We start from the raw sequence: 26,892 nt of genomic DNA, 5'->3' as shown, positions 1-26,892 counted from the left end.
TCATGATCTCAGGGTCCTGGGATTGAGTCTTGCATTGGGCTCCCTGCTCCAAGGCAGGAAGCCTGCTTCTCCTTTTCCCACTCCCCGTGCTTGTGTTCCCTCTCTCGGTGTGTCTCTCTCTGACAAATAAATAAATAAAATCTTAAAAAAAAAATAAGAATAGAAAAAAAAGAAAAAAGAATGGATGCTATATTTTGTCAAATGCTTTTTCCCCATCTATCGAGAGGATTATATGGTCCTTATCCTTTCTTTGGTTAATGTGGTGTCTCATGATGATTGATTTATGACTATTGAGCCACCTGTGCAACCCAGGAATAAATCCCACTTGACTACGGTGAATAATTCTTTCAAAGTACTGTTGGATTCAATTTGCTCATATCTTGTTGAGAATTTTTGCACCCATGTTCACCAGGGATATTGGCTTATAATTCTCCCTTCTAGTGGGGTCTGTGTCCAGTTTTGGAATCAAAGTCATGTTGGATTCATAGAAAGACTTTGGAAGTTTTCCTTCCATTTCTATTTTTTGGAACAGTTTGAGAATAGGTATTAATTCTTCTTGAAATGTCTGGCAGCATTGCCCTGGGAAGCCATCTGGCCCTGGACTTTTGTTTGTTGGGAAATTTTTAATTACTGATTTAATTTCTTTGCTGTTTATGGGTCTGTTCAAATTTTCTATTTCTTCCTGTTTCAGCTGGTAGTTTGCAGGTTTGTAGGAATTTGTCCATTTCTTCCAGATTGCACAGTTTGCTAGCATATAATTTTTCATAATATTCTCTTATACTTCTATTTTTGTGGTGTTGGTTGTAATCTCTCCTCTTTCATTTGTGATTTTTATTGAGTTGGTGCTTTCTCTTTTCTTTTTGTTAAGTCTAGCTATGGAGTTATCAAATTCATTAATTCTTCCAAAGAATCAGCTCTCAGTTTCATTGATCTGTTCTACTTCTTTGTTTTTTGTTTGTTTCTGTATCATTTACTTCTGCTCTAATGTTTATTATTTCCCTTCTTCTTTTGGCTTTAGGCTTTATGTGCTCCTCCTTTTCTAGCTCCCTTAGGTGTATTGTTAAGTCATGTATTTGAGACTTCTCTTGCAGACCTATTGCAATATACTTGCTTCTTAGGACTGCCTTTGCTGCATCCAAAAGGCTTTGGACTGTCATGTTTTCATTTTCATTTGCTTCCAATTACTTTTGTATTTCTTATTTAATTTCCTGGTTAACCCCTACATTATTTAATAGGATGTCCTTTAACCTCCACGTATTTGTGGGCTTTCCAAATTTTGCTTATATTTGACTTCAGGTTTCATAGCACTATAGTCTGAAAACATTTTTTGCAACACATTTGTTCTGGTAAGTGTCAGGTCATTTAGTAAAATTTGGGAATACAATGAGTGACAGAGGGTATTCTACCAGGCAGCAAAGCAATCAAATCCAAGAGTTCCTGCTTAATCTAAACACCTGAGCTAATACAATATTTTAGTTTGATCCAACTGTAGATTACCTGTCAATAAGTTTTCCAAACAGGGATACCTTTAAAAAGGGGACCCTACTATAAATAAGCCATAATAGTGGGAATAAATCAGGACTCTCTCAAACAAATGAGAATGTTCAGTCATCCTAGCTCTGATAAGCCTCCATAAGCCTCAGAATTCCTATTAATTACCTCTTAAATCCAATGACTTCTATACTATTAAACTAAAACTTTTATGGTGGCAAAGATATTTGAGAGGGGAAAAAAACCCAGGACATATGAGAAATTACAGATGAGATCTAGTAAGCTAAACATATCGATATCACTGATCTAAGGATGGAGCCTTAGCTTCTGATACAGGTATCAGCTTGAAGAGGGCTGAGAACTCAGAGGGGAAGAGATGTTACACCTTCTACAGCTTTAGTGATGCCTTCTTGCATACAACATAATACTCCACACACTGTGGGTTTTCATTAAATACTGACAGCTGATGATATAAGGGAGGGTAGTTAAAATATTATTCTGGTCAGTAATAATAATATGATGACAATCAATAGTTTAAATGAACTGAGTGCTTACTAGGTACCTGGAATACTTTACTAATTCCTTTACATATATAAGCTTTCTAAATTTACAAGTGATCTTATAACATAGATACTACTGATATTTCTGTTTTTTCCCCCAGATGAGCAAATGGAGGTTTATAAGAGGTAAGCCAGGTGCCCAAGGTGGTCAAGTGCATATTAGGACTCTTAGATCAGTCCAAATCTCAATCACTTGACCTCTCCTCATGACCACCCCTCCCCTGCTGAGACTCTTTTGCCACAGGACAATTCCCTGAAGGAGTTCAAACAAGGAGGGCTATTTCCTGAAAGGAGACCACGGACAATCCCTCAGAAAGAAGGGGCAAAAGAGCAAATTCTGTAGGACCACATGAGAAGTGCAACTGAGAAGCCAGGCATCAAGACCACAGCCACCTGCTCTCACCTCCTGCTTCTTTGTAGTACCTACTACTAATTTATACATTTTCTAGAAATCTGGAGGCTTGGGATTAAATAGGACCAAGCATTTCCAATGTCTGAATCTCCCGCTAATGTGTGTTTTACTGAAGAGCTTATTATTTATTTTTTGATAAATAGGAAAGATGAACTTTTATTACTTTGACTACTACTCTACTAGAAATAGAATAAATTCTGATTTTGGTCAGCCTGTGATCGCAACATACAGGGAAACATTCTGTTTTCATCTGCTATGCTTTTAAAGGTAGAAGCCCATACAAAGAAGCAGAAAGCCCTATAGGAAGAAGGTAAATGCACTTAGTTTGCCAAGTGAATAGATTTTAATAAGCACTCTTCCCTCATGAAATTTATTTAAAACTGTCATTCCACAATAGGTACTTCCAACATTTCTGTGTAAAGCAGTTTCTTCCCCCTTCCCTCTTTTAGTCTCTATAAGACAAAAAGTGATACAGCTGGAAGCATGAGGTCTAGAGTGCTTTCTTTGAGGCCAGCATTCTCTTACTTCAATGCTGTATTCCATTAATAGGTACACATTCCAGCACAAAGCACACTGCCTGGACTAGGGCCCAGTTCTGACTTCCAGCCTACTGCCTTTCAACAAGTTGTGTGGATATGTAAGGGGGTTAGGTGGGGACTGGGTATGACTTGTGTGTGACCCAAAACAGAAGAACGTGAAGCATCCCATAGCCATCCCCTGCCCCTTCCCACCATCAGCTACCCTATTGTCTGAACCAAGTGTCTGGTTGTGATATAGAATTGTGATAGGTTTGGATTCAAGTTCTGTGTATATGTATCTTGTAAATAACCACTTATTGAACTCTTTCCCTGTGGACAATGAACTCCCTTATAGCACAGAGGTACTTCTTTATTTTTACATCTCCATCACATGGAATATAGCTTGGCACATGCAAAAAACAAAACAAAACAAAACAAAACAAAAACCAAACCAGGTTGGAAGTAAAGAAGGAAGGAAGGAGGGAAGGAAGGAAGGAAAGAAGGACAGACTGCACAATCTACCTCAAATGAAGGGTCTGTTTATAAAATTTAAACAAAACCAAAGTAAAAGCTGTGGTTACTTGAGGGAAATAGAAAAACGTTCTTATTTGCCTGAGGTGTTTTCTGTATTCACTTCTTCCCATTCCTCTTTTGCTTTCTTGTTTGTTAAATAATTCTTAAAAATGAATACTATTGGGGTGCCTGGGTGGCTAAGTGGGTTAAAGCCTCTGCCTTCGGCTCAGGTCATGATCTCAGGGTCCTGCGATCAAGCCCCACTTCGGGCTCTCTGCTCAGCAGGGAGCCTGCTTCCCTCTCTCTCTCTGCCTGCCTCTCTGCCTGCTTGTGATCTCTCTCTCTGTGTCAAATAAATAAATAAAATCTTTTTAAAAAATGAATACTATTAGAATACAAATTAGAAGAAAAGACAACAAAATGCTAATAGGAATTGTCAAAAAGGAATAACGTGAAAAGTATGTAAAACAGAATGAAAATTGTAAAAAAAAAAAAAAGTGTGCAATAGGTGATATAAAGAAAAAAAGTAACATGCAGAAACTCCTTGAATAATTAAGTATTAACTGATTCCAATGTATTCATTGCACCATGCAAACTACATCGTCAGAACATTTCCCAGGCAGGAAAAGAGAGCATGTAAAACCAAGGCGCAGGGAAAGATAAGTCCTCATAAGCATGACATGATCATTAGTTCCCACAACAAGGAAAGGAAGTTGCTGTATGAATGTTTCTCTAAGAAAACATGAAAGATTCCCTAACTTTAAATCACTGCCTGTGGATTATAAACAGTGATTCTTGGACATACTTTGGAGCCAGACCATCTGGGAGTCATGGGACCTCTCTGACCCCTTTGAAACACTTGCCATCCACTAGCAGACAAGTGATAAGTAGCATAAGCTACTTTTCTTTTTTTAGTTGGAGGTCTTGGGGGGTGGAATTTGAGTTAAATTTCTTTTTTCTTTTTTAAAGATTTTATTTATCTATTTGACAGAACAGAGATCACAGGTGGGCAGAGAGGCAGGCAGAGGGAGGAAGGGAAGAAGTTTCCCTGCCAAGCAGTGAGCCCAATGTGGGGCTTGATGCCAGGACCCTGGGATCATGACCTGACCGAAGGCAGAGGCTTTAACCCACTGAGCCACCCAGGCACCCCTCAATTTCTTTTTTCATTCACTCTCTTTTTTCCCTGCAAATTCCAAAACGAAAAGAAAAGAAGAGAAACAAAAAGAAACAAAAAGAAAAGAACATTTCAGGTTCCCTAGAGTTCCAGAAGATCATGGTTGAACAACACTGGTTGGAAACAACGACCCAGTGATTCCTTCATTCATTCAGCACATATTTATTGAGCAACTAATAGGAACCAGGTGTTGTGGATGGAGTGGCAGACACAACACCCAAGTTGTTTTGGGGAAGATTCCAATCTCAAGAAAGAGGACAGATTAAAAAAAACAAATGGACAGAGAAGATAGTATCTCTCAGAGATCACCTCCCACCAACCTTCACTTCCCTCCTTTTACTCCAGACAGAGTAGAGAACAGGGGCCTTCTGACTGTCCCTAGAATGTGCTGAGCTCAGACTTGCCTCAACACCTTTACTCATGCTCTCTCCACTGGCTGCCAAACTTTGCACCCAGACTTCCCATATTCCCTCCTTCCCCCTCTTTCCAATCTGACACATCACCTCTCAACGAGGCTTCCCTGGGCTTCCTATGTAAAATGGGCCTCCCTCATTCTCCATTGTTTTCGATTTTATTTTGTTTGTACCTCCCCTCTGTTGAAACTGTGTTCTTTATGTGCTTATGTTTCTCATTTTCAGTTCCTCCACTAGAATGCAAGACCCACCAAACACCATGGGTTTTGCCTGTATTGTTCACTTGTATATCTCGTGCATTTAGAACAGTGCTGTTAGAAATGCTCATTCACCCACATCCACATTGACAAAGTATCTAAACTCAGAGGGCCTCATCTATTATCTGCACTGTGGTAGCCCATCTCCAGAGGTGGTCCCCAGTGAAATGCACTCCTGTTATTCACACCTTGAATGTGGGGCGGCCTTATAGCTCATCCTTGACCATGAGAAAGCAGCAGAGGTGAAGCCGCCTAACATCCAAGGTTATCACATAAGAAGCCTTGCAGACTCTCCCTTAGCCTTATACAACACGTATCCTGGAGAAGCCAGCCACCAAGTTAGAAATCTACATATACTGAGATGGCCATGTTGTAAGGAAGCCCAGGATAGCCATGTGGTGGGCCATGGAGGGAGACAAAATGCTCAGCTAGTCCCCACCTGTTCTAGCCATCCCAGCTGAAGCACCAGACATAGGAGTATACCTGAAACTCAACTGAGTCTTCAGATGGTACTCCAAACCCAGGCACCATCTGATGCCGACTACGTGAGAGACCTCTAGTGAGAACCCTCCAGCTGAGGGTCCACTGCACCAAGAGCAGAAATAATAAATAACTATTTTAAGCCACAAGCCTTGAGGTAGTTATGCAGCAATAGATAACTCCAAAGGGCAGCCACCAAAGACAGCTCTAGGTTCAAACATTTCCTTCCCTGCCAACATTACAGATGTGTCAGTGTCCTTTGGCTTTCCTTCACACACACTCTCCAGTAAGGTGTGCGTCTCTGCCATTAATGAAATTTGGTTTTGCCCTGTCCGTTCTTCTTCACCCCTACAACCACCCAAAGTCAGGAAAGTTGCATCTTCATCCTCAGGGGAATCACTGTCATCTTGGCCGAGTCCCTACACCCTCTGAAGCTCAGGCTCTTCTCTCAAAAATGACTGCAGATTTTACTTTTCAATTTTGTTTAGTGTGTGGCAGGCAACCCTTTCCCCCTCCCTGAAGTTGAACCCAATATAGAACACAAACACACGAGAGAGATAAAGTGAGAGGGGCCTAGCAGAGGCAGGAGAGGCTGTGTGTCTGAGTGGTGGGAAGAGGGAGGCTGGTGTCATAAGACCTACCTTCAATCACCAGCTCCCCCACTCTCTAGTTCAAACCATCCAGCTGACTCCTCCAGAACCTAATGTGAAAACCACAATAAGGTATGGTCTCAGAGGCCTCCTTACCTCACATGTGATCCGTGACATTAACCATACAAAAAATAGACATATACTTTAAAACTTCGGGATTGATTTTAATGTATTCTTTATGGGGCATTTTGTATTTTAATTTTTAAATAATATGGGGCTGGAAGAGGTGTGTTTTTTTTGTTGTTGTTGTTGGTTTTTTACTGCTTTTGCTTTCTCATAGAATCAGACTTAATCCTAGTGTGTGCCAACCACCACCTATTCCTATCGTAGCAAGCCCCTACCATTTTGTCCATTTCTCTAAACACGGGTGCTAAGCTTAGTTGGTGCTTCATCCCTAAGAGAAAGGAAAAGACTACTTCAAATTTTCCCATATGCAGTATAACCTGACTTGGAAAATACTGGTTTACAACCATTCTATGTGATTTTTCTTTATATTATTTTCAAAAGCCTATAGAGTATGAGATTTCATGCCATACTATAGCTTTCCATTGCAATTTTAATAGCTGTACTCATCAGGAAATTGCCTTTCATATCAGTAAAGATCCCCTTCATATAATGCTTCTCAACTTTCATTCTTAAAACTCTATTTAGAAGTTTTAAAATCAAATTCTTCAGTGTCACCGTAGGGCTTGCTGCTGAACTCTGTGTTTTCCCATTTTCTCCTTTGGATATTGAATTTAAATTGAAAACAGGAGTGGTCTGATCGGTGCTCATGAAATTCTTTGACTTAGGACACTAATATATTGAATATTATGCATAGTTAAATTATTACAAGTTATACCTTGATAAGAGCATCAGCCACCTTTTGTCCTCAGACAACAGGCACAAAATCCCAAGCATGTGATGACACTTGATATGTACCTATATTGGTTAATAAGTACATAGCCTGCCACGTGGTATAAATTAGGTAATTACTTGACTCAAACATCATCCAGCAGATTAGGTAATTACATGATACCATCATCTCCACTCAAATCTCCAAGCTCATATTTGAACTCTGCCACTGAGACTATGGACCTATGTACAGTGTATGTATCTGATCAACATCAAAAAGACAACAATTTCGATCAATACTCCAAGCTGTTAAGTAGAAGTCTCCTACCTCCTGAAAGGTGATGGATTAGGCATTTTCTACTGGACATGGTTCAGTAACTGGAAAAAGTAACAGCTAGAACTCCTCTTTGATATTAGGAACAAGAAATGATGTTCCGAAAGGCTAGGAGGAAGAAAAGTAAAGGGTATTTTATTAGAGAAAATCAAAGAGCCCCGTAAAATATATAGTAGGCATACACTCAGGTCTCAGTTTTGTCATACTACAGTGAAATTTCCCCTAATGTTTGCCACTACTACTTTTTAAATACTGCATTCCATTTTATTGTAAAATAGCTCCATGAATAAACAAATTAGGAAGCTGTTTGACAATGTCTTTTAAACCTAGGCAAATATTATTATGTAAAATAATATTTTTTGCTTGCTCTTTTATTTTTTTTAATTTTATTTGTTAATTTGACAGAAAAGGAGAGCACAAGCAGGGGAGCTGCAGGCAGAGGGAGAAGCGGACTCCCCATTAGCAAGGATCCCAATATGGAACTCGATCCCAGGACCCTGGGATCTTGACCTGAGCAGAAGGCAAACACTTAAATGACTGAGCCACCCAGCCACCTCTTACTTGCTTCCTTCTAATTCCTCTCCACTCTAGGAAAGGCCATGTGCTATTTTCTTTTCTTTTTTTCTTTTTTTTTTTTAAAGATTTTATTTATTTATTTGATAGAGATCACAAGTAGGCAGAGAGGCAGGCAGAGAGAGAGGAGGAAGCAGGCTCCCCGCGGAGCAGAGAGCCCGATGCAGGGCTCGATCCCAGGACCCTGAGATCATGACCCGAGCCGAAGGCAGCAGCTTAACCCACTGAGCCACCCAGGCGCCCCCTTCTTTTCTTTTTTTAAAAGATTTTATTTATTTATTTGACAGACAGAAATCACAAATAGGCAGAGAAGCAGGCAGAGAGAGAGGAGGAAGCAGGCTCCCCGCTGAGCAAAGAACCTGATGTGCGGCTCGATCCCAGGACTCTGGGATCATGACCTGAGCTGAAAGCAGAGGCTTTAACCCACTGAGCCACCCAGGCTCCCCTATGTGCTATTTTCTTTACCTGCCTACATACCCATCCTCCTCCCCTCCTTTCTCACTTAAGACTGAATTATTCTAAGTCTTCATCCCACACACTACAGAACAAGTTCTAAGGTATTCATGTGCTCACTAAATGAGCTCTAAGCCCATGCTGAGGAAGTTTTGAACACCTGCCCTTATTCAGGCATCCAAAGGGGCCTGACTGGGGTTTCTCAAATGGTTAAGCATGTGACTACCATCTGACCACCAATTCCACTCCTAGGTATTTACCCGGAAGAATTCAAAGCAGGGACTCGAACAGGTATTTGTACATCAATGTCCACAACAGCATTATTCACAAGAGCAACAAGGCAGAAATAGCCCAACTATTCACCAGCAGGTAAACGGACCAACAAATGTGGAATATACAATGGAGTATTACCCAACCATAAAAAGGAATGAAATACTGAGCGGGGAGTCTGCTTGAGATTCTTTCCCCTTTTCCCTCTGCCCTCCCGCTCTTGCTCTCTCTCTTTCCCTAAAATAAAAAATCTTTTTTTCAACCAACATCTTCTTCCTTTTAATTTAAAATCAATTAATTATATATAGTGGATTATTAGTTTCAGAGGTAGTTTAGTGATTCTTCAGTTGCATATAACACCCAGGGCTCATTACATCAAGTGCCCTCCTTGATGCCCATCACCTAGTTTACTCCACCCCCCCTTCCACCTCCCCTCCAGCAACCCTGTTTGTTTTCTACAGTTAAGAGTCTCTTATGGTTTGTCTCTCTGATTTCGTCATATTTTATTTTTCCTTCCCTTCCCCTGTGTTCATGTTTTCTTAAATTCCACAGATGAGTGAAATCATATAGTTGTCTTTCTCTGACTGACTTATTTCGCCTAGCATAATACCCTCTAGTTCCATCCATGTCATTGCAAATGGCAAGGTTTCATTCTTTTCGATGGCTGAGTAATATTCTCTGTACACGTACACCACATCTTTATCTTTCATCTGTTGATGTACACCTGGGCTCTTTCCATAGTTTGGCTATTGTAGCTATTGCTGCTATAATCATTGGGGTGCATGTGTGCCAATAAATAAATCTTTTAAAAATCTGGAGGTAGAGAGCGCACGACGTACCAGGCCAACTCTCATGGAATTTACCTAAACATTTTTCTTTGAGTTTTATTTTGCAAGTGTCAAGAGAATCAATTTCGGAGCAAGCGGGCTACTAAAAGATGCTTTTGTTCTTTCAGCCTAATCATATAGTTAATAAATGGAGAGGGGGGAAAAGAGAACTTTGGAAGGGACTTGATCCCCCAAATCCTTGCAGTTATCTGAAAAGGTAGGTGTTTTATTTTACACACACCATATATGCACACATATACATACATACATGTGAACGCTACGGTTCCGTAATCTTCGTCATTATTCTGAAATCTAAAATCAATTTTAAGAGAACAATGAAGGACTTGCAGCCCCAGAAAGAGCACAGAGTTGGTGATTGCTCCCCCACCCAGCCACGTCATGAGCTACTGTTGCCCCTTGTCATTGTTTGAAAGGCAATGTGGGCTTCCAGCAAGTAAAACTACTCTTTATTCTCAACTACTCTGGAGAAGTAGAAAACCACCAACACACGCTTCACTCGGTGTAATACGGGCATGTTTAGAACGATACCTGGAACACGGCAGCTCTCAAAAAACCTGCGCGATAAATGATGTTTGAAATGCAAAACTTCAGATCGAGTCACCAAAAAGCTGGAAGAAGAGACATTCCTTGGACCCGGCGGGGGCACAGCCCCTGCTGAGTTGCCAAGGAGGTTTTGAGGACGCCTCCCCATCCCCATCCCCATCCCGTCCCCGCCGCTAGCCCCGGGAAGGGTTCACCAGACCACCCCTAGAGACAACCAGGTCTCCCTACCTTTGTCACTCAACTGACCTACTAATGAAGCCTCGACGGAGCAGTCCCCCATGAGGCAACATCCTGTGTGAATCATTTAGGCTAGGCCCCAAGCCAGCCCACACAGCACATCTGTGTGCGAGAGCGCCTCGCGCAGGAGTAACCATTTCCTGGAGCCGCAGCCGGGCCGCCCGCTTCTCAAACTCCCGGGTTCCAGTCGGGGAGGCAAACAGCCCTCCACATCGCGAGGTTACATCTACGGAGCCTAGTTTGGCGCAGTTTCACCTGCGTGGCCAATTAGCTGCCTTCCCCCCAGCCCGGACTCGTTCAACAGGTTTCCTCGAGCGCGTCCTGGGCCTCCCGATTGGTGCAAGAGGCTGTCACTCGGCTTCGGCCCGCCCCCTCCCGCCCCTTTCCTCCCCGGCTCGCACGCCTGAGCCGACCAATCGCCGCGGGCCGGACGTGTCCAGGTTGGCGGCCCCGCCGCGCCGGGCCGGCCTGGATGCGCCGAGCCCCCGAGCGCGCGGGGACAGCGCGGGGGAAGACGCGCTTCGCAGGGCCTGCGCCCCGGACGCCGGCAGCCGCGGGGGGAACGCCTGAAGGTGCCCTCCACAGGCGGCCCCGATGACCGAACTACAGCAAGATGTGGAAGACACAAAGCCTGCCAAAGTGCTCGCGAAGAGAGAGAGCAGAGTTGGCTCAGCCCAGTGAGTATGCTCCGCGGGGACCCAGCCCCGGCGGCCGAGAGCGCGCTGCCTGGCCAGACGTCTCTGCCGGGGACCGGTTTGGAGTGGAACTTGAGCGGGGGACGGACGGCCCTGTGGCTTGAATTCTTTCGGTGGCGCCGGGTCGCCTCTTTTTCTCCCCTTCTCCGATGCTGTGTTAGAGGAAAAGGCACGGTAGTGCGTCAGGAGTGGGCTGCAACTTGCAGTCCCGTGAGGATGCCAAGGATCGGACCCGAAGGCAACGACTGGAGGTCGGTCGTTCCCGAGGGACGTCTGGGACAAGCCGTCAGGTCTCTAAGGCCGGTCAGGAAGCAGCAGCTCACATTTGTTCCTGTTGCCCTACTTCTTGGTGACGTGTGGGAAGGTGAAGTTGCCTCATAGATGTCATCTGGTCGTTAGCGTCGCGGTGATGTGTGTTTTGTCGTTCGATTCAGAGCTTCAGAGTGTTGTTCTCTCATCCCCTCAAGAGAGTTTCCCCTCCAGAGAGGGGGAAAGTGGTGGAAAACCTGGACTAGGCTTTATTTTTCCCCTTAGAGACTGTCTGGCTTTGCTTGGGAACTTGACACAAACTTCTTCAACACTTTTTTTTTTTTTTTTTGAGAGAGGAGAGAGAGGGTGTAGGAGTGGGATGAGGGAGCACAGGAATATGTAATAATATAAAATCCTTCAAATATTGGGTTCTGACTATCCTCTTAAAGGATCGATGTTCATAATAGGATTTGCACATTGTTGGGCCTATAAACTATGGTTTTAGAAACTGAAAACTGAAATATTTTGGTCACAAGGATTAGCTTCCTGTAATAAAACTCTTTTATCTTCTCTGTATAGCTTTTTTAAAAAAGCTGCAAGTATTATTTCCATAGTTATTATCCCCAAACCTTCTTGTTTGAAAAATGAAAAGAATCTTTTGTTATTCTCTTCTTTTCTACATCACTGTAACTTTTTTTTTTTTTTTAAGATTTTATTTATTTATTTGACAGAGCTCACAAGTAGGCAGAGAGGCAAGGAAGAGAGAAGGGGGGAAGCAGGCAATTTGGGGCTTGATCCCAGGACCCTGAGATCATGACCTAAGCTGAAGGCAGAGGCTTAACCCACTGAGCCACCCAGCGGCCCCTTTATCACTGTAACTTTAAATGATGATACTAAGATAAATATATAAATGTTAAGATGAACAAATAAACTCAATTTTTTTTTTTTTTTTGGTACCAACCTGTTGGGCAGCACCTAAAAAATAGTTAGATTTCTATCTGCTTAATTTCAACATGTACTCATTTTTTTTTATGACACAGCCTGGTTCCACATAAAGACTTGTGTTTATAAAAGCATCTTCCATCTGTGTATCAGAGTTTGGGCTGAAGTTTTGGAAGAAGAATAGCTTTTATTAGCTGCTTTGATTTGTTATTTCAAAGGCTTTGGTCGTGTTCTCTTCCAGTGTCTACTTTCCTTGGCTACCCTTTCTTCTGCCTCTCAGCTTTGTCAACTTAAGCTGATACTCTTTCCTCTTCAATGATAGATGACACTTGATTGAGGAAAAAAAAATCCCATAGGTATAACCCTTAAAAAATGTTTTTGTTTTCTTAGCCTAAAATAAAATCCTAACTCTGTTCTAATTGTTCAAGCCCAAGAAAAAGGTAAACTAGCAAAGGCCATCTATCTCCTTTGCACTTAATCATTCTTATATAAGCTTCTCTTAAAAAGAGGTATATGTAGCATTTTAAACGGCCCTTGATAGATGTTTGAGGTGACAGGAGTATTAAGGGGCACAAATAAGGCTGGAGCCCAGGACTGTGACCCCCTAGTCCAAGAGTCCGCCGCAGGCAGTGTTCTATTCCTGTTACACAAAGCGGAATGATTCAGGTCCACCCAGAAGCTCCTAAATTTTTACATCTTCACATTCCCAATAGTCTACTCAGTTAAGGATATTGTTTTAGTAGATTGAGAAAATCTGTTAGCTGTTTAGATGAATTCTCTTAACTTAAAACTCTTCAGATATTGGCAAACTAATTTTATAGAAGATAATCTTAACCATATTGAAGCAGAAGAACCCAAACAGCCGAACCTTTGTTTGGAACACCTACTTTGACAAATTCATTTCAGTTCAGCAAATATTGGAATACCTACTCTTGACTCCATAATGGTGGGGAATACAGAATGAAGATGTTGTGGTATCTGCCCTTCTGGAACTCAAGAGCTGTGTTGAGGAGACGCATACATATATAGATAGATATTTCTGTATTTATCTATTACTGAAGTTCAGAGGACATTGGGGTCCCTGGCCGTATTAAACCCATGAACAAGATAGTTCTATAAAAAGTTTGGCCTATAACTGAATCCTCTCCGCAGTTAGGATGTTTGCCCATTTGGCACTCTTTAGTAAATTTTTCTAGGTTTATGGAGATTTTTGTTTATTTTGTTTTGTTTGTTACAAAGTAGTAATTTCTAGGCCTGTTGTAGTCACTTCTGAGTCAATCGTAGACTTTAGACACTTTCTACTTCCTGAGCATTTGAATTCTTGCTTTGGTAATGGAATAAGAGTGATTTTTAAGAGGGAGGTAGATACATTGTCAGTGTTACGTGCATTATGATTATTACATATCCGAAATCATTTGAGGAGCAAAATTTTGATGCTTAGAAACGCAGTCTAACTTCTTGGTTTTGAACTTTGTAACTTAGATTAATTATCACTAAGCTCAGAGTCATTGGAGTCCGAGTGTCCCAATGGACATTTTCTTCTCTAGTGTTAGAATGGCTTGTCTTCCTACAAAGCCCTTATCACCTAGAACCTAGGTTCATAATTGATAATAGCTGGTCCTTACTGAGAATCCTCGCTTTGTGGCAGGCAGGGTGCTTAACCCTTCACGTTCATTTTCATACACGATTAGGCACATACTGTCATCTCCATTTTACAGATAAGAACATGGAAGGTCTGAGAAGTTAAGCAACTAGGCAGAGGCCTAGTTAACATAGAACAGCTCAAATTCAAGGCCAGGACAGCTCACTCTAGTTCTGAACTTGAATACTTTATCCCTACTTCTGTATTCCAGAATCTCTGATGGCCCTCCATGACCTCCTCTCCTCTGCCAAGAAGTTCAGGCCTTTCATGATCTGAGCACACATAAACCATTTCTAATACTAGCATGCACTAGTCTCATTCCTAATACTAGCATGCACATCTTTATAGCTAAGCAGTTGCACTAGTGGCCCTGTACTTAGAAGGTGAGGATGCGGAAGAATAAGAAACAGATGAGCCAAAGGTACTTCTGAGTTAGTTTCCCTTCATTCCCTCCTCGCCTCTGTTCCTTTCTCAAGCAGTTCCCTCTTTTCTTTGTCTCAGTGTACTTCTACAAGTCAACTAAAAATTTCCTTTCTTGAAAGCATTTCCTTAGGCAAGGAAAGGCCATACTTAGCTCTCCTTTATCTGGGCTCACCTTGTATGCATGTGATCAACCCCAGAGAACTTAGCTGCCACTATTATTGCTGATAATTAATAGTTAATGTTTATTGGACATTTATTATGTACAAAGTACTATTTTAAGTTGTTAACAGATACTAACTCACGTACTAATCCAGGACATATTAGCAGACTCACATCATATTTTTTCTTACTGATTTTCTCAGAGTGCCCAATGTATAATCTCTTCTAATGACTGTCTCTTAGTGAGTGAGAGAGGCTGACACCCAGCCCTCTAATTAAGGTATATAATCTACTTAATGATATTCTGCTTGAATATTTCCAGGGAAATCTTACTTTTAAAGTTTCTTAATCAAATTTTCTGTCTGTAGCAGTTAGAATTTTTAGGTACCGGCCCAAGAATTTTGACTTAATTACTCATCTTTGTATTAGCAGTGAGGTGAGGCTGCACATTTATTCATCACCAAAATGCATTAATTTAGCTGTATATTTCCTTTTGAGATCCTAGTTTTCCCCTTTCAGCACTTTTTTCATTCTGAATGTTCTATTCCCAATGTATAGACATTTGTAACAAACCTAACTTTTTTGACACACATTTTCTCAGATACACTTCAATTTCATAAACTCTCTTGTGGATCTCATTTATTAATGCTAAGTTATTTTCATAGTTTTTTTTTTAAGATTTTATTTATTTATTTGACAGAAGAAGAGAGAGCACAAGCAGGGGAAACAACAGGCAGAGGCAGAGGGAAAGGGAGAAGCTGGCTCCACGCTGAGCAAGGAGCCTGATGTGGGACCTGATCCCAGGACCCTGGGACCATGACCTGAGCAGAAGACAGCTGTTTAACTGACTGAGCCACCCAGGCGCCCAGCTAAGTTATTTTCAATGAATTGCAAAAAGGATCTAAATTGACTGATATATTTCTGGGAAAAAGTTTACCTTGATTCATATTTCAAATAATGAATTTTATCACATTTAGCATATTTCTAATGAAGTTTTTATTTTTAACATACTTTAATAATTTGAGACATAAGAATTCTAGACATTTATTCAACTGGATATATATGGAGAAAGAGAGGATGGATGTGGACAACATAAACATTTACCTCAAAAGGAAACTTTTGTATTAGCAAGAAGTAGTAAAGATTTTAGGAACATATTTGACATTAGTGAATTCAAGTAAAAATAAGTGACCTGCCCCAAAAGCATTTATCATACAAACAGAATAAAGGTTGGAGTTAAGACGTGGTCTTGCTTTGGAGGCAAGAGGAGCAAAAACCAATAATGTTTGAGGATAGCTTGATTTCTTAGTCCTTGTTTAATTCTAAACTTCCAAAGTGCTCATTTAGAAAGAAAATCTCCATATTGTATATTGCCTATATATTATCTCTCTTTCCATGTGTGTACGTGTGTATACATTTTTCAAAAATTCTAATTTCCAGGTCACCAATTCTGAGAGGTTATCTAGTATACTTTTTAATAGAAACTTTGGAATAAGAATAAAATACTGTTAACATTAGAAACCATTAAAATTTTATTAAAGTGAAACAATGAGAGGAGTTTAAAAAGATGGAGAAAAATCAAACAGGGTGCTGGTCTAAAATGTTCTTGGAAAGGGATTTAATGAGTCAAATCAGTCCTCTGGCTTGAGGGTACTATCCAGGGAGATCACTGATTTATCAAGGTAGTTCATAAAGATGTTAAGAATGTAGGCTCCAGAAACAAGGATTTGAAATCTAACTTTCCTGTTTCCTGAAGTGTGACCTGGGCCAGTTACTTAGCACCACTAAGTCTCCCTTTTGTCATCTGTAAAGGGGAAAACTTAAGTCAGATGTTTCACAGATGCCTGCTTTCATGTTTAAATGAGAAATTAAGAAATTCACTTCCCCTACTGCCTGACATCATGAGCTCTCAGTAATCATAGCTATGTTCATCTTTGCTGTTGAAGGTCTGGGGCTTGCTGCGCAATGGAGGGTAGCCTGGAGGTAGGGAGGGTAGCCTGGAGGTAGGGAGGGTAGCCTGGAGGTAGGGAGGGTAGCCTGGAGGTAGGGAGGCTGACATAAAAAGTAATTAAATTAATCAAAATTCAACAGGCCTGCCTGATGGTCTCATGCCCTTGTGATGTACTCAGGGAGCCTCTGTTATATCAGTTAGACCTTGAGGACTCTCAGGAGCGTACCTGAGCATTTCCTTGAAAACCTACATGGCAGCTTGGTTTTTAGTTTATGCTAAAAGGATCTCCTATTGTAATTTTTCAGTGACCTACCAGCTTATTTAAATATTGCTTACTGCTTTGGTTGTTATCCCATCTGTTGTCCAGGACTGTTATCTACAAGTCATTGATTTTCACATCCTGCTTCCTGGCACTGAGTTTTATCTTGCAGCTCCTCATCTTTAAACTGCTGATTGTTTTTCATTTGCTGCACTCCAGTAGAACTCTGCTTCACCATCTTTCTGATTCTTTAAATGCTCAGCTCTAGGCATTTCACACATTTTCAAATGGCGTAAAGCAGAGGTCCTCAAGAAAGACTCTGCCACTGTCATCTCAGTGACCATTCTTTCTCCTCAAAGGACAACGGGTGTTTTTTAATCTGAACTTAAATTTGATTATTTACTCCTAGCAGAGAAGCAGAACCAACTTCAACTGCATTCCGTAAGAGAAACTAATTTGGATGTTGTCATAAGTCACTCCATGTCCCATTCAGAATGGGACATGATGTCTCAAGAGGCAGATTAGTTTTAACAAGTTTATTGAGATATATATATATATATATAATATCATAAAATTTACTCTTTTCCTGTGTACAGTTAAGTAACTTTACTAAGTGGTGTGCCATTGGCATACCTGGTTTTAGAACATTTTCACCCCCCCATAAGATTCCTTAGGCATATTTGTTCCCCATTCCCACCTAGCCCCAGGTAACTACTTGTCTACTATCTGTTTCCACAAATTTGCCTATTCTGGGCATTTCATATAAATGGAATCATCTAATATGTGGTTTCTTCTTTTTTATGATTTATGTATTTATAAGAGAGAGAGTGTGTGAGTGAGAGGGAGAAGCAGCCTCCCCACTGAGCAGGGAGCCCAATGTGGGGCTCGACCCCAGGATGCTGAGATCATAACCTGAGCCGAAGGCAGATGTTTAACTGACTGAGCCACCCAGGTGCCCCAGTATGTGATTTCTTATATCTGCCTTCCTTCACTTAACATTGGGTTTTTGAGGTTCATCTGTGAGGTAGCATATGTCAGCAGTTCATTCCTTTTTATTACTGTATAGTATTCCACTATATAGATATACCACATTTTGTCTGTCTCTTCATTTGTTCGTGAACATTTAGCTTGTCTCCACATGTTGGTTATTATGAATAATGTTATGACTGTTTGCATGCACGTCTTTGTGTGGACATATGCTATTAATTCTCCTGAGTATATACCTAGAAGTGGAATTGCTAGGTCCTATTATAATTGTTTAACTTTTGGAGGAACTGGCAGATTTTTTCCAAAGCAGCTATACCATTTGATGTTTCTCCTAGCAATGTATGAGGGCCCATGGTATAGATTTAAGAGAAAATGCCTTCACAGTGCAGGGAAGCAAAATTCTAAGCACTTTAAAGGTAGATCAGTGGCTTATACTCCATAACATAATAAACATTTGTTGATTGTTAGCCGAGTGACATTCATACTTACAATTTTGAAAACTCCTCCAAACTGCAGTGTTATCGAAGATGTGAACAGGTGTTACAGTGTTAACAAAGATAACTCTGGCTGTCATACTTGGGTACATTTTTTACAACCTCTTAAATTTTTCATAAAACATTTATCACATATTTTATGACAGAATAATAGAAGAAATTTAAAAACTGGACCATAATCTCCTCCATCTGTGTTGACCTATTTTAAAGCAATATGTGTATAAGGTTAGAAAAATAAAACAAGGTGAGCTGTGTACAAAATGAAAAGTGAGGGCTTTGTTCCTGTCTCCCGCGTTATAAATGCCCTTATCTCAAAGATAACTGCTTGCTGAGGTTTTTGTATTCTCTCGCACTTAAGGCCAGAATCAAGGTTTTTTTGTTTGTTTGTTTGATTTGTTTTAGAATATTCAGCTCCCAGTATGCATGTAAGTATGTTGGACTTGGTAAAATGAAAGACCATGGGAGGACCAAGAGTGATCATGCTCTCCTTGGACAGCATACCTAGTACACAAGCTACCTAAATGGCAGACGGTATTCTCATAAAGCACTGTTTGCTCAAACTTCTTTGCATAGTAGTTATCTACCAATAAAGTGGCCTCCTCAGTTCTAGCATTGAAGGATAAATAAATCCATCAGAACGTGACTTTGAGTGGACCTTAGCAACGTGGCCTTATGGAGAGTCTGATTTCTGACTGCGCTGTCCTCCAGTTATCAAAACATTTTCTCATCTCTTCCATTCCCCTCTCCTAAACGAAGGACACTAGGCAGGCCCTTGATGAGAGGAGGTAGCTATAGCTGGGCTGCGATATGAACAACTAGATGAAGGGCACAATAGTGGTGAGATGGGTTTAAAAAAAGAAGAGATTGAGCGGGGAAGTGGAAATGTGAAGGTGGCAACAGTGAGTGAGGAGGGGGGAGAGAAGAAAGAAGAACTCAGGAGGGATATCGAGTTACATGGAAAAGAGAAAGAAAAAATGCTAATTTAACATTAATGTGTACAATCTTCTATTTGTCCCCTGGATCCCTGGTTCCCTGTTCTATTTCTCCTCTTCTCTCCATATGCTCTTCTGTGTGCTGTCAGTGAAGTCTCTGACACTGCAATGTATAGCAGACATGCCTCTTCCCTCATGGAGATACTGAGTTGTGTATAAAGGCTGGTGTTTTCTTTAAGTCCCTATATATCAGGTTTATCATTATACCCTTATTTGTTATCTTCTGGATTTTTCAAATTATGTCTTCCATCTCATGCAGTGAGTTAAAAACTGGGAAGAACCTTAGAAATAGCCTACATTTTGTGTCCTTTACTATTAGGGATTATTACCTGAAGACCATGATCTTGGGATCCTACAAATTATTTTGAAACCCCTAGGGTGTAGTGCCATAAGAAGAGTGTATTGCGAATTGAGTTGCTATAGGATAACAGTGATGAAAAACTAATTCATTGTGACAGCTTTTATTATCACAGTGTTGTTTCTATAAATCTTTGGAAAATAACACCTCACTTGATCCTAACAGCTTAAATATTATGCTACATAACATAAACTCTGGTCTTGTGAGAGCTTACAGGAAACATCAAGAATATTTTCCTTTCCTCTTAGAATAAAGTATATAGTATATAAAGTACACATGAAGTTAGTAGATTTCTTACACTTGTTCTTGACTTGATCAGAATCTTTTCTAAAAATTTTACAAAGAATCACAGCACCTTTGTGGAAATCAGATACTAAAATCAAAACATCAGAATTTTCATCAATACCTGAAATGAGAGAATAATCAGTGGCGTAGGAGAAAGGCTGATAGTAACTGAGAGATTTGCTCCTATTCTCAACTGACATTGACTAGGTAGTTCTGTATGTTGGGTACCATGTTGCATGTCATGGCAGTCACCATGATGAAGAACATATGGCCTTTGCCCCTAAGGAAAATAAGAGCAGAGGAAAGGAATATTTTGAGATTAAATTTTTTTTCAAAGGAGAGACAAGGTAGCTTCTGAAAATATATTAAAGCTTAGGTGAGGTGTGATATCATTGTTATGTGGTAGACACCAGAGTGCTTTTACATATGAGGTAGGTATGGTTCTCACTGCATTTTATGCCTCACAGAGACTTAGCAACTTGCCCAAGATCATAGCAGCTTCTGAAGTGTTGAAGCCAAAATTCAAATGCCCCAGCAGTCTAATCTGAACCAGCCCCCTTAGATGGTTCCTTACTCAAACAACCTCAGTAGATTTAGGAAGGGTAAAGACACAGAAGGCAGAATACCTCCATGAAGTGTCTCTGATCCTTGAGTAGACCTCTTGACTTTGATCAGTCTGTTTTCTCAACTATAAATCCAAGATTCCTTTCCATTCAACACTTCTAACATTGAAAGCATCTCTAATGTTATGCCAAGGACCGGGTAGATAGGGGGAGCATCTTCAGCAAACTCTGGGGCACTGGGACTTTGTCTGTGTATTGTCAGACACAGGCATCCCTGTCTGGCTCCTTCTGCTCAGACCTGACCACCGGGAACTTGATCATTGCAGTTTCAGCTTTCTACTGTAATTTGTGCAACAGTCATTCATAGATTCTGGTTTTTAAAAACTGTGGTTGGGTTCTTCCTTGCATAAGCACAGAGTGTTTCTACAAAGTAATGTGATTGTTTTGTTATAAAAACATGTGAATGTTGTCTCTTTAAAAGTAGTCACCAAAGGAACCCAAGAACTTTTCCAAAAATGCTGCAATTGCACAAAACCTTTTGAAACTCTTCTTACAGAGTTACTTCCAAAGCCTGGAGCCCATTCTTTGAATAGTCATAAGGTTGGCAAATCCTTGTCCTTTGAGAATGAATTCAATTTCTGGAAACAACCTGAAGCCAAATGTGGTGAATAAGGTGGACAAAAATAAATTAAATACCTTTAAAACACTTTTGGATAGGATCCTTTTTGATCCAAAATCAAGTTGTGACTATAGAATAGTAAGACCAAGTTTGTGATATTTACAACCTAGTTTCTATATGTCCAAATTCTGATTATTATTTTGTAACCTCATTATGAGAACAGGAAGATATTACAGTTTTTCTTCTGTCCTAAAATCATTTTTTAGTGTTTACAATATACCCAGGTAGGTGTTAGACATATCATAAGCATTAAAAAATACTTGAGTATGCAAATGTAGCATGTGATGTCTTTTCATCGAAGTGTATTCTCTATGTATTAGGGGAAACAATTTGTGAAAAACTTGTCCTCAGTTTAGTTTAAAGTAAGTGAAGTTCACATGTCACAATCTTCTTATATTATCTTGTCTGTCATTATAGACTAAGGGAATTGGTATGCTATTTACAATTTTTCAGGCCCTCTCTCCATAGCAGAGGTTTATACCAGATGGACTTTTCTCATATATGCCAGGCATCACTCCTGACTTTTCCACAGGATGGCCATCAGTTTTCAGTGTGAAGCTTTCCACTTTTGTCTAAGTGTCCCCTATTTGTTAATATCTGAGAGATGATTGATCTACTACTACCTGTTAAGTCCCAGACCCTTCTTTTTTGTTTTAAGATTTTATTTATTTATTTGACACAGAGAGAGATACATCAAGAGAAGGAATATAGGCCAGGAGAGCGGGAGAGGGAGAGAAGCATGCTTCCCTCTGAGCAGGGGGCGCGATGCAGGGCTGGATCCCAGGACTCTGAGCCAAAGACAGTTGCTTAACAACTGAGCCACCCAGGTGCCCCAATTCTAGAGCCTTCTTAAAGATAAACATATTTTCTCCTTCTCAGTTTTTGGTCCAAATGGATTTATTAGCATAGCAGTTTCACCTGATATTTGATTTTAATGCTGTGTAGTGTAGTGTTTGGTAACCTGTATGTACTTTGTCTTTGCTCTTCTGTAATCCACTGGAATTCAACAGTTATATGCACACATATAACTAATACCATGTGACAGAAATTTCACAGTAGTTGTCTACTGCTAATGGGAACAGACATGTAGGCAATTTGTTTTCTTTGAGGTGAGGTGAAGTAAGAAGTGATGTTGAAGTGTGGTTGAAGGGCAGTAAAGAATCTGGCCTCAGCTTGAGGGGGAAAATTATTCCAGGCAGAAGGAAGAACAAAGATAGGTTGCTTGAGAGTTCAGAATCATGTTTTTGACACATATGTAAAGATTTTCTGTGGCTCAAATGGTCGTGGCCAGGAGAACTAAAAAGAACAGAGTCTGGGCAGACCTGGAGCCCCCATTTAGAATGCTCTTCCTGGCTTTGTTCTCTTTCTTCATTTCTGGCTTTGGCTCTGCTACTGAATCTTTGGAACTTTAGGGAAGTCATTCACTCTGGTTTTCACTTTCCTCCTCTGTAAAGAAGGAGGGCTGAATGACTTGATTTGTTAGGTTGCTTCCAACCTGAAAAGGAAGAGTCTTTGAAGAAACTGTCCTACTTCTCTGCACTCTGCTCTAGCCTCTGTGTAAACAATTCTATCAGACTGGAATAACTAAGGAGAGTTTTTTGAGTATGAATAGAATCCTTGCATTCTTACTTGGTTTTATCCTCTTTTATCTTTTTCCTTCCTTTCCCTAGGTAAACTTACACCTGGCTAAGGCAGGATTGCCATTTGTACATACCTAGACTGTCCTCTCACAAATTTGTAGATGCTTATCAACATTCATGTTGCATTCAGACATGCCTGTTTTGCCCTTTGCATGCAGCTGACAGGGTCACAATGCCTGCTGGACCAGTCATAGTAGAAATGTCCGATCACGTAGCTTAATGTCAAACCCATAACATGCAGGCAGACCAAACTTCTTACCAGTAGAACTGCAAGCTTCTCAGCTGTAGTTCAGGTCTGAAAATAATATACCATTATACTGGAATACAGATGAAAATTTAAGGTTAAAAAGCCTTTTTCCTCAGAGATGAAGCCAGTGGTACTCGTTTACTACTTCAACTTAATAATTACTTCAGCATTTTAAAAAAATTTTATATTTTTAAAATTACCTTTATTTACACCAGTAGTGTAAGGTACATATTCTGAGAACTTACTATTCTGAGAACTTACTATTGTTAGGTACTGTACTGTCCCCCTTAAAATAAAATAACCAATTATTTTACCATCAGAATGGGTTTAATCAGGAACAGCAGAGGAATTGCAATCTGGGACAAGTAAATGCTAGCAAATGCCAGGCAAGTCCACAGAACAAAGGAAAGGAATGCTCCTTTACAGAGAAAATAGGGGAGTTGGGAGGGACTGTTATAAACAAAAGGCCATTGGTGTAAACTCTTTGGCTGATTGGCAACAGTCTCTCATTGGCTGGGCTGTTGCCAGGCATGGAGAAAATCTTCCTACCTCCTGCCATGGTAGTAAAATGGGTTTTTTTTTCCTTTGGAGAATGCAAGGTCTGTCTCTTTCTGTTGAGTCTGCAAAATGGGGCAACTAGTGGTACAACTTGAGCTCCTTATGTTCCAGCCTCCTGACTCCATTTTCCATGAGGTTTCCTTTATTAAGGTTCACAGTACTATGTTATAAGGATATTAAGTTGCATTAGACATGGACCCTGCCCTCTAGAACAGATCTCACTACAATTTGAGCAATATCTTAATATGACATTAAATATGAATTTCAATCTATTGTGATAAACAAGAATCTGTACAAATTATTTTTAAAAGAATAGCAGAAGAGAAAGTGCCCCAGGGTGGGGACTGAGTAGATAAAGTCAATCATGAGAATGGTTGAAATTGTCCAAATGGAGAAAAGAGTAGAGTCCCAAAGAGAGAACCCAGGAATGATTTTATGTTAGAATGAAGGACAAAAGAAGAGGCCACAAAGGTGAAGTAAAAATAAATGGCACAGCAGAAAACAAAGCAATAATAATATTAAATGCATAGAATAGAATCATGAAAAAATGATCAAGGGAAGAAGAATCCCAAGGCATAGCATGAGCAGGAGCTACCAATAGCATCAGAAGAACTCCTGAAGAGCCCTTGACATTTAGCAATACAGAGATCAACAGGGAACTCTGCTAGGGAAATTTTAGTGTAGCATGGAAAATGGAGGCCAGACTCTAGTGAATTAATGGGAAATAAAGAAGCAGACACAGCATGGGTAGGCGGTAGTTTCAAGAGACTCCACTGAGAAATGAAGGAAGGGGAGGAAGGTAACTAGAGGAAGTGAGGTCAGAGGAAAATGGTTTTGTTTTGTTTTAATTTAAATTCTAGTTCATATACAGTGCAAGGTTTGTGGGGGAGGGGTTCCTGCACACAAAGACTTTATTTGGAAAAAATTAGAAAGATAATGACCATCCTGGAACAGTGACATGATGAAAACTGAGCTTTTATCCCCATAGCTGTTCATGACTAAAGCTCAACCAAAACTGAATGTTAAAAAATCATGGCAGATTCAGAAGCAGGGCCTGTAATTGGGAACTGAGGGGTTAATGTGATCGGCTCAGACACGAGCCTTTCTTTATCTCAGCTTCATCATGGGTGATAGGGCCTTTTTTAAAAAAAATTTAAATCCAATTAATTAACATATAGTGTAGTATTAGTTTTAGAGGTAGAGTTCAGTGATTCCTCAGTCTTATATAATACGCAGTGTTCATTATATCACGTACCCTCCTGAATATCTATCACCCAGTTACCCCTTTTCCCCACTATCCTCCCCTCCAGCAACCCTCAGTTTGTTTTCTATGGTTAAGAGTCCCTTATAGTTTATCTCTCTCTCTCTGATATCCTCTGGGTTTTTTTTTTCTTCCCCTCCTTTCCCCTATGATCCTCTGTTTCATTTCTTAAATTCTATATATGAATGAGATCATAGGATAATTGACTTTCTCTGAGTGACTTATTTCACATAGTATAATACCTTCTAGTTCCATCCACTTTGTTGTAAACAACATTATTTCTTTTTTTGGTACCTAAGTAGTATTCCGTTGTATATTTATACCACATCTTCTTTATCCATTCATGTGTTGATAGACATCTGGTCTCTTTCCATAGTTTGGCTTTGGTGGACATTGCTGCTATAAACATTGGGGTGCAGGTACCCCTTTGATCACATTTGTATCTTTGGGGTAAATACCAGTAGTGCCATTGCTGGGTCATAGGGTAGCTCTATTTTGAACTTTTTGAGGAACCTCCATACTGTTTTCCAGAGTGGCTTCACCAGATTGCATTCCCACCAACAATTTAGGAGGGTTCCCCTTTCTGTACATCTTCACCAACATCTGTTGTTTCTGGACTTTTTTAGCCATTCTGACCGGTGTGAGGTGGTGTCTCATTATGGTTTTGATTTGTATTTCCCTGATGCTAAGTGATGTTGAGAGTTTTTTTCACACATCTGTTGGCCATTTGTAGGACTTCTTTGGAGAAACGTCTGTTCATGTCCTCTGCCCGTGTGTTCACTGGATTATTTGTTCTTTGGGTGTTGAGTTTGAGAAGTTCTTTATAGATTTTGGATACTAGCCCTTTATCTGATACGTCATTTGTGAATATCTTCTCCTATTCTGTCTGTTGTCTTTTGGTTTTATCGACTGTTTCCTTTGCTGTGCAGAAGCTTTTGATCTTGACGAAGTCCCAATAATTTATTTTTGCCTTTGTTTCTCTTGCCATTGGAGATATGTTTAACTAGAAGTTGCTAAGGCCAAGGTCACAGAGGTTGCTTCCTATGTTCTCCTTCAGAATTTTGATGGATTTCTGTCTCACTTTTAGGTCTTTCATCCATTTTGAATTTATTTTTGTATATGGTATAAGGAAATGGTCCAGTTTCATTCTTCTGCATGTGGCTGTCCAGTTTTCCCAACATCGTTTGTTGAAGAGACTGTCCTTTTTCCATTGGATGGTCTTTTCTGCTTTGTCGAATATTAGCTGGCCATGGAGTTGAAGTCCATTTCTGGGTTCCCTGTTCTGTTCCATTGATCTATGTGTCTGTTTTTGTGCCAGTACCATACTGTCTTGATAATTATAGTTTGTAATAGAGCTTGAGTCCAGAATTGGGATGCCACCAGCTTTGGTTTTTTTTTTCAACATTCCTTTGGCATTTTGGGGTCTCTTCTGATTCCATGTAAATTTTAGGATTATTTGTTCCAGCTCTGAAAAAAGTTGATGGTATTTTGACAGGGATCACATTGAAAGTATAGATTGCTCTAGGTAGCATAAACATTTAAACAACGTTTGTTCTTCTAATCCATGAGCATGGGACATTTTTCCATTTCTTTGTGTCTTCCTCAATTTCTTTCTTGAGTATTCTAAGTTTTCTGAGTGCAGATCTTTGCCTCTTTGCTTAGATTTATTCCTAGGTATTTTAATGGTTTTGGGTGCAATTGTAAATGGGATTGACTCATTATTTTCTCTTTCTTCTGTCTTACTGTTAAGTGTATAGAAATGCAACTGATTTCTCTGCATTGATTTTGTATCCTGCCATGCTGAATTCCACTATGAGTTCTAGCAATTTTGAGGTGGAGTATCATGTCATCTGCAGAGAATGAGAGTTTGACTTCTTCTTTGCCAATTTGGATACCTTTTATTTATTTTTGTTACCTGATTGCTGAGGCTAGGACTTCTAGTGCTATG

The 26,892-nt window shown here is 40.2% G+C and overlaps 1 protein-coding gene across 12 annotated transcripts in view; it reads left to right on the top strand.

The window, feature by feature from the left end:
• The window catches only part of GRAMD2B (GRAM domain containing 2B), a 112,502-nt gene that overhangs the window by 30,830 nt on the left and 54,780 nt on the right, over positions 1-26,892 (top strand). For 3 of the 12 annotated variants that reach the window (XM_059175720.1, XM_059175719.1, XM_059175723.1), the window contains exon 1: positions 10,990-11,237. The exons of 6 other annotated variants lie outside the window; for them this stretch is intronic. In XM_059175720.1, the coding sequence (XP_059031703.1) occupies positions 11,155-11,237 (83 nt within the window). In that variant the 5' untranslated portion in view covers positions 10,990-11,154. Of the gene's footprint in view, positions 1-10,989; positions 11,238-26,892 lie in introns of those variants that run through there. 3 more of the 12 variants (XM_059175726.1, XM_059175724.1, XM_059175715.1) reach the window with 1 other exon arrangement.

Source organism: Mustela lutreola, chromosome 5, assembly GCF_030435805.1.
Source record: "Mustela lutreola isolate mMusLut2 chromosome 5, mMusLut2.pri, whole genome shotgun sequence".
Taxonomy (NCBI): domain Eukaryota; kingdom Metazoa; phylum Chordata; class Mammalia; order Carnivora; family Mustelidae; genus Mustela; species Mustela lutreola.
This window is presented reverse-complemented; position numbering and strand designations above follow the sequence as displayed.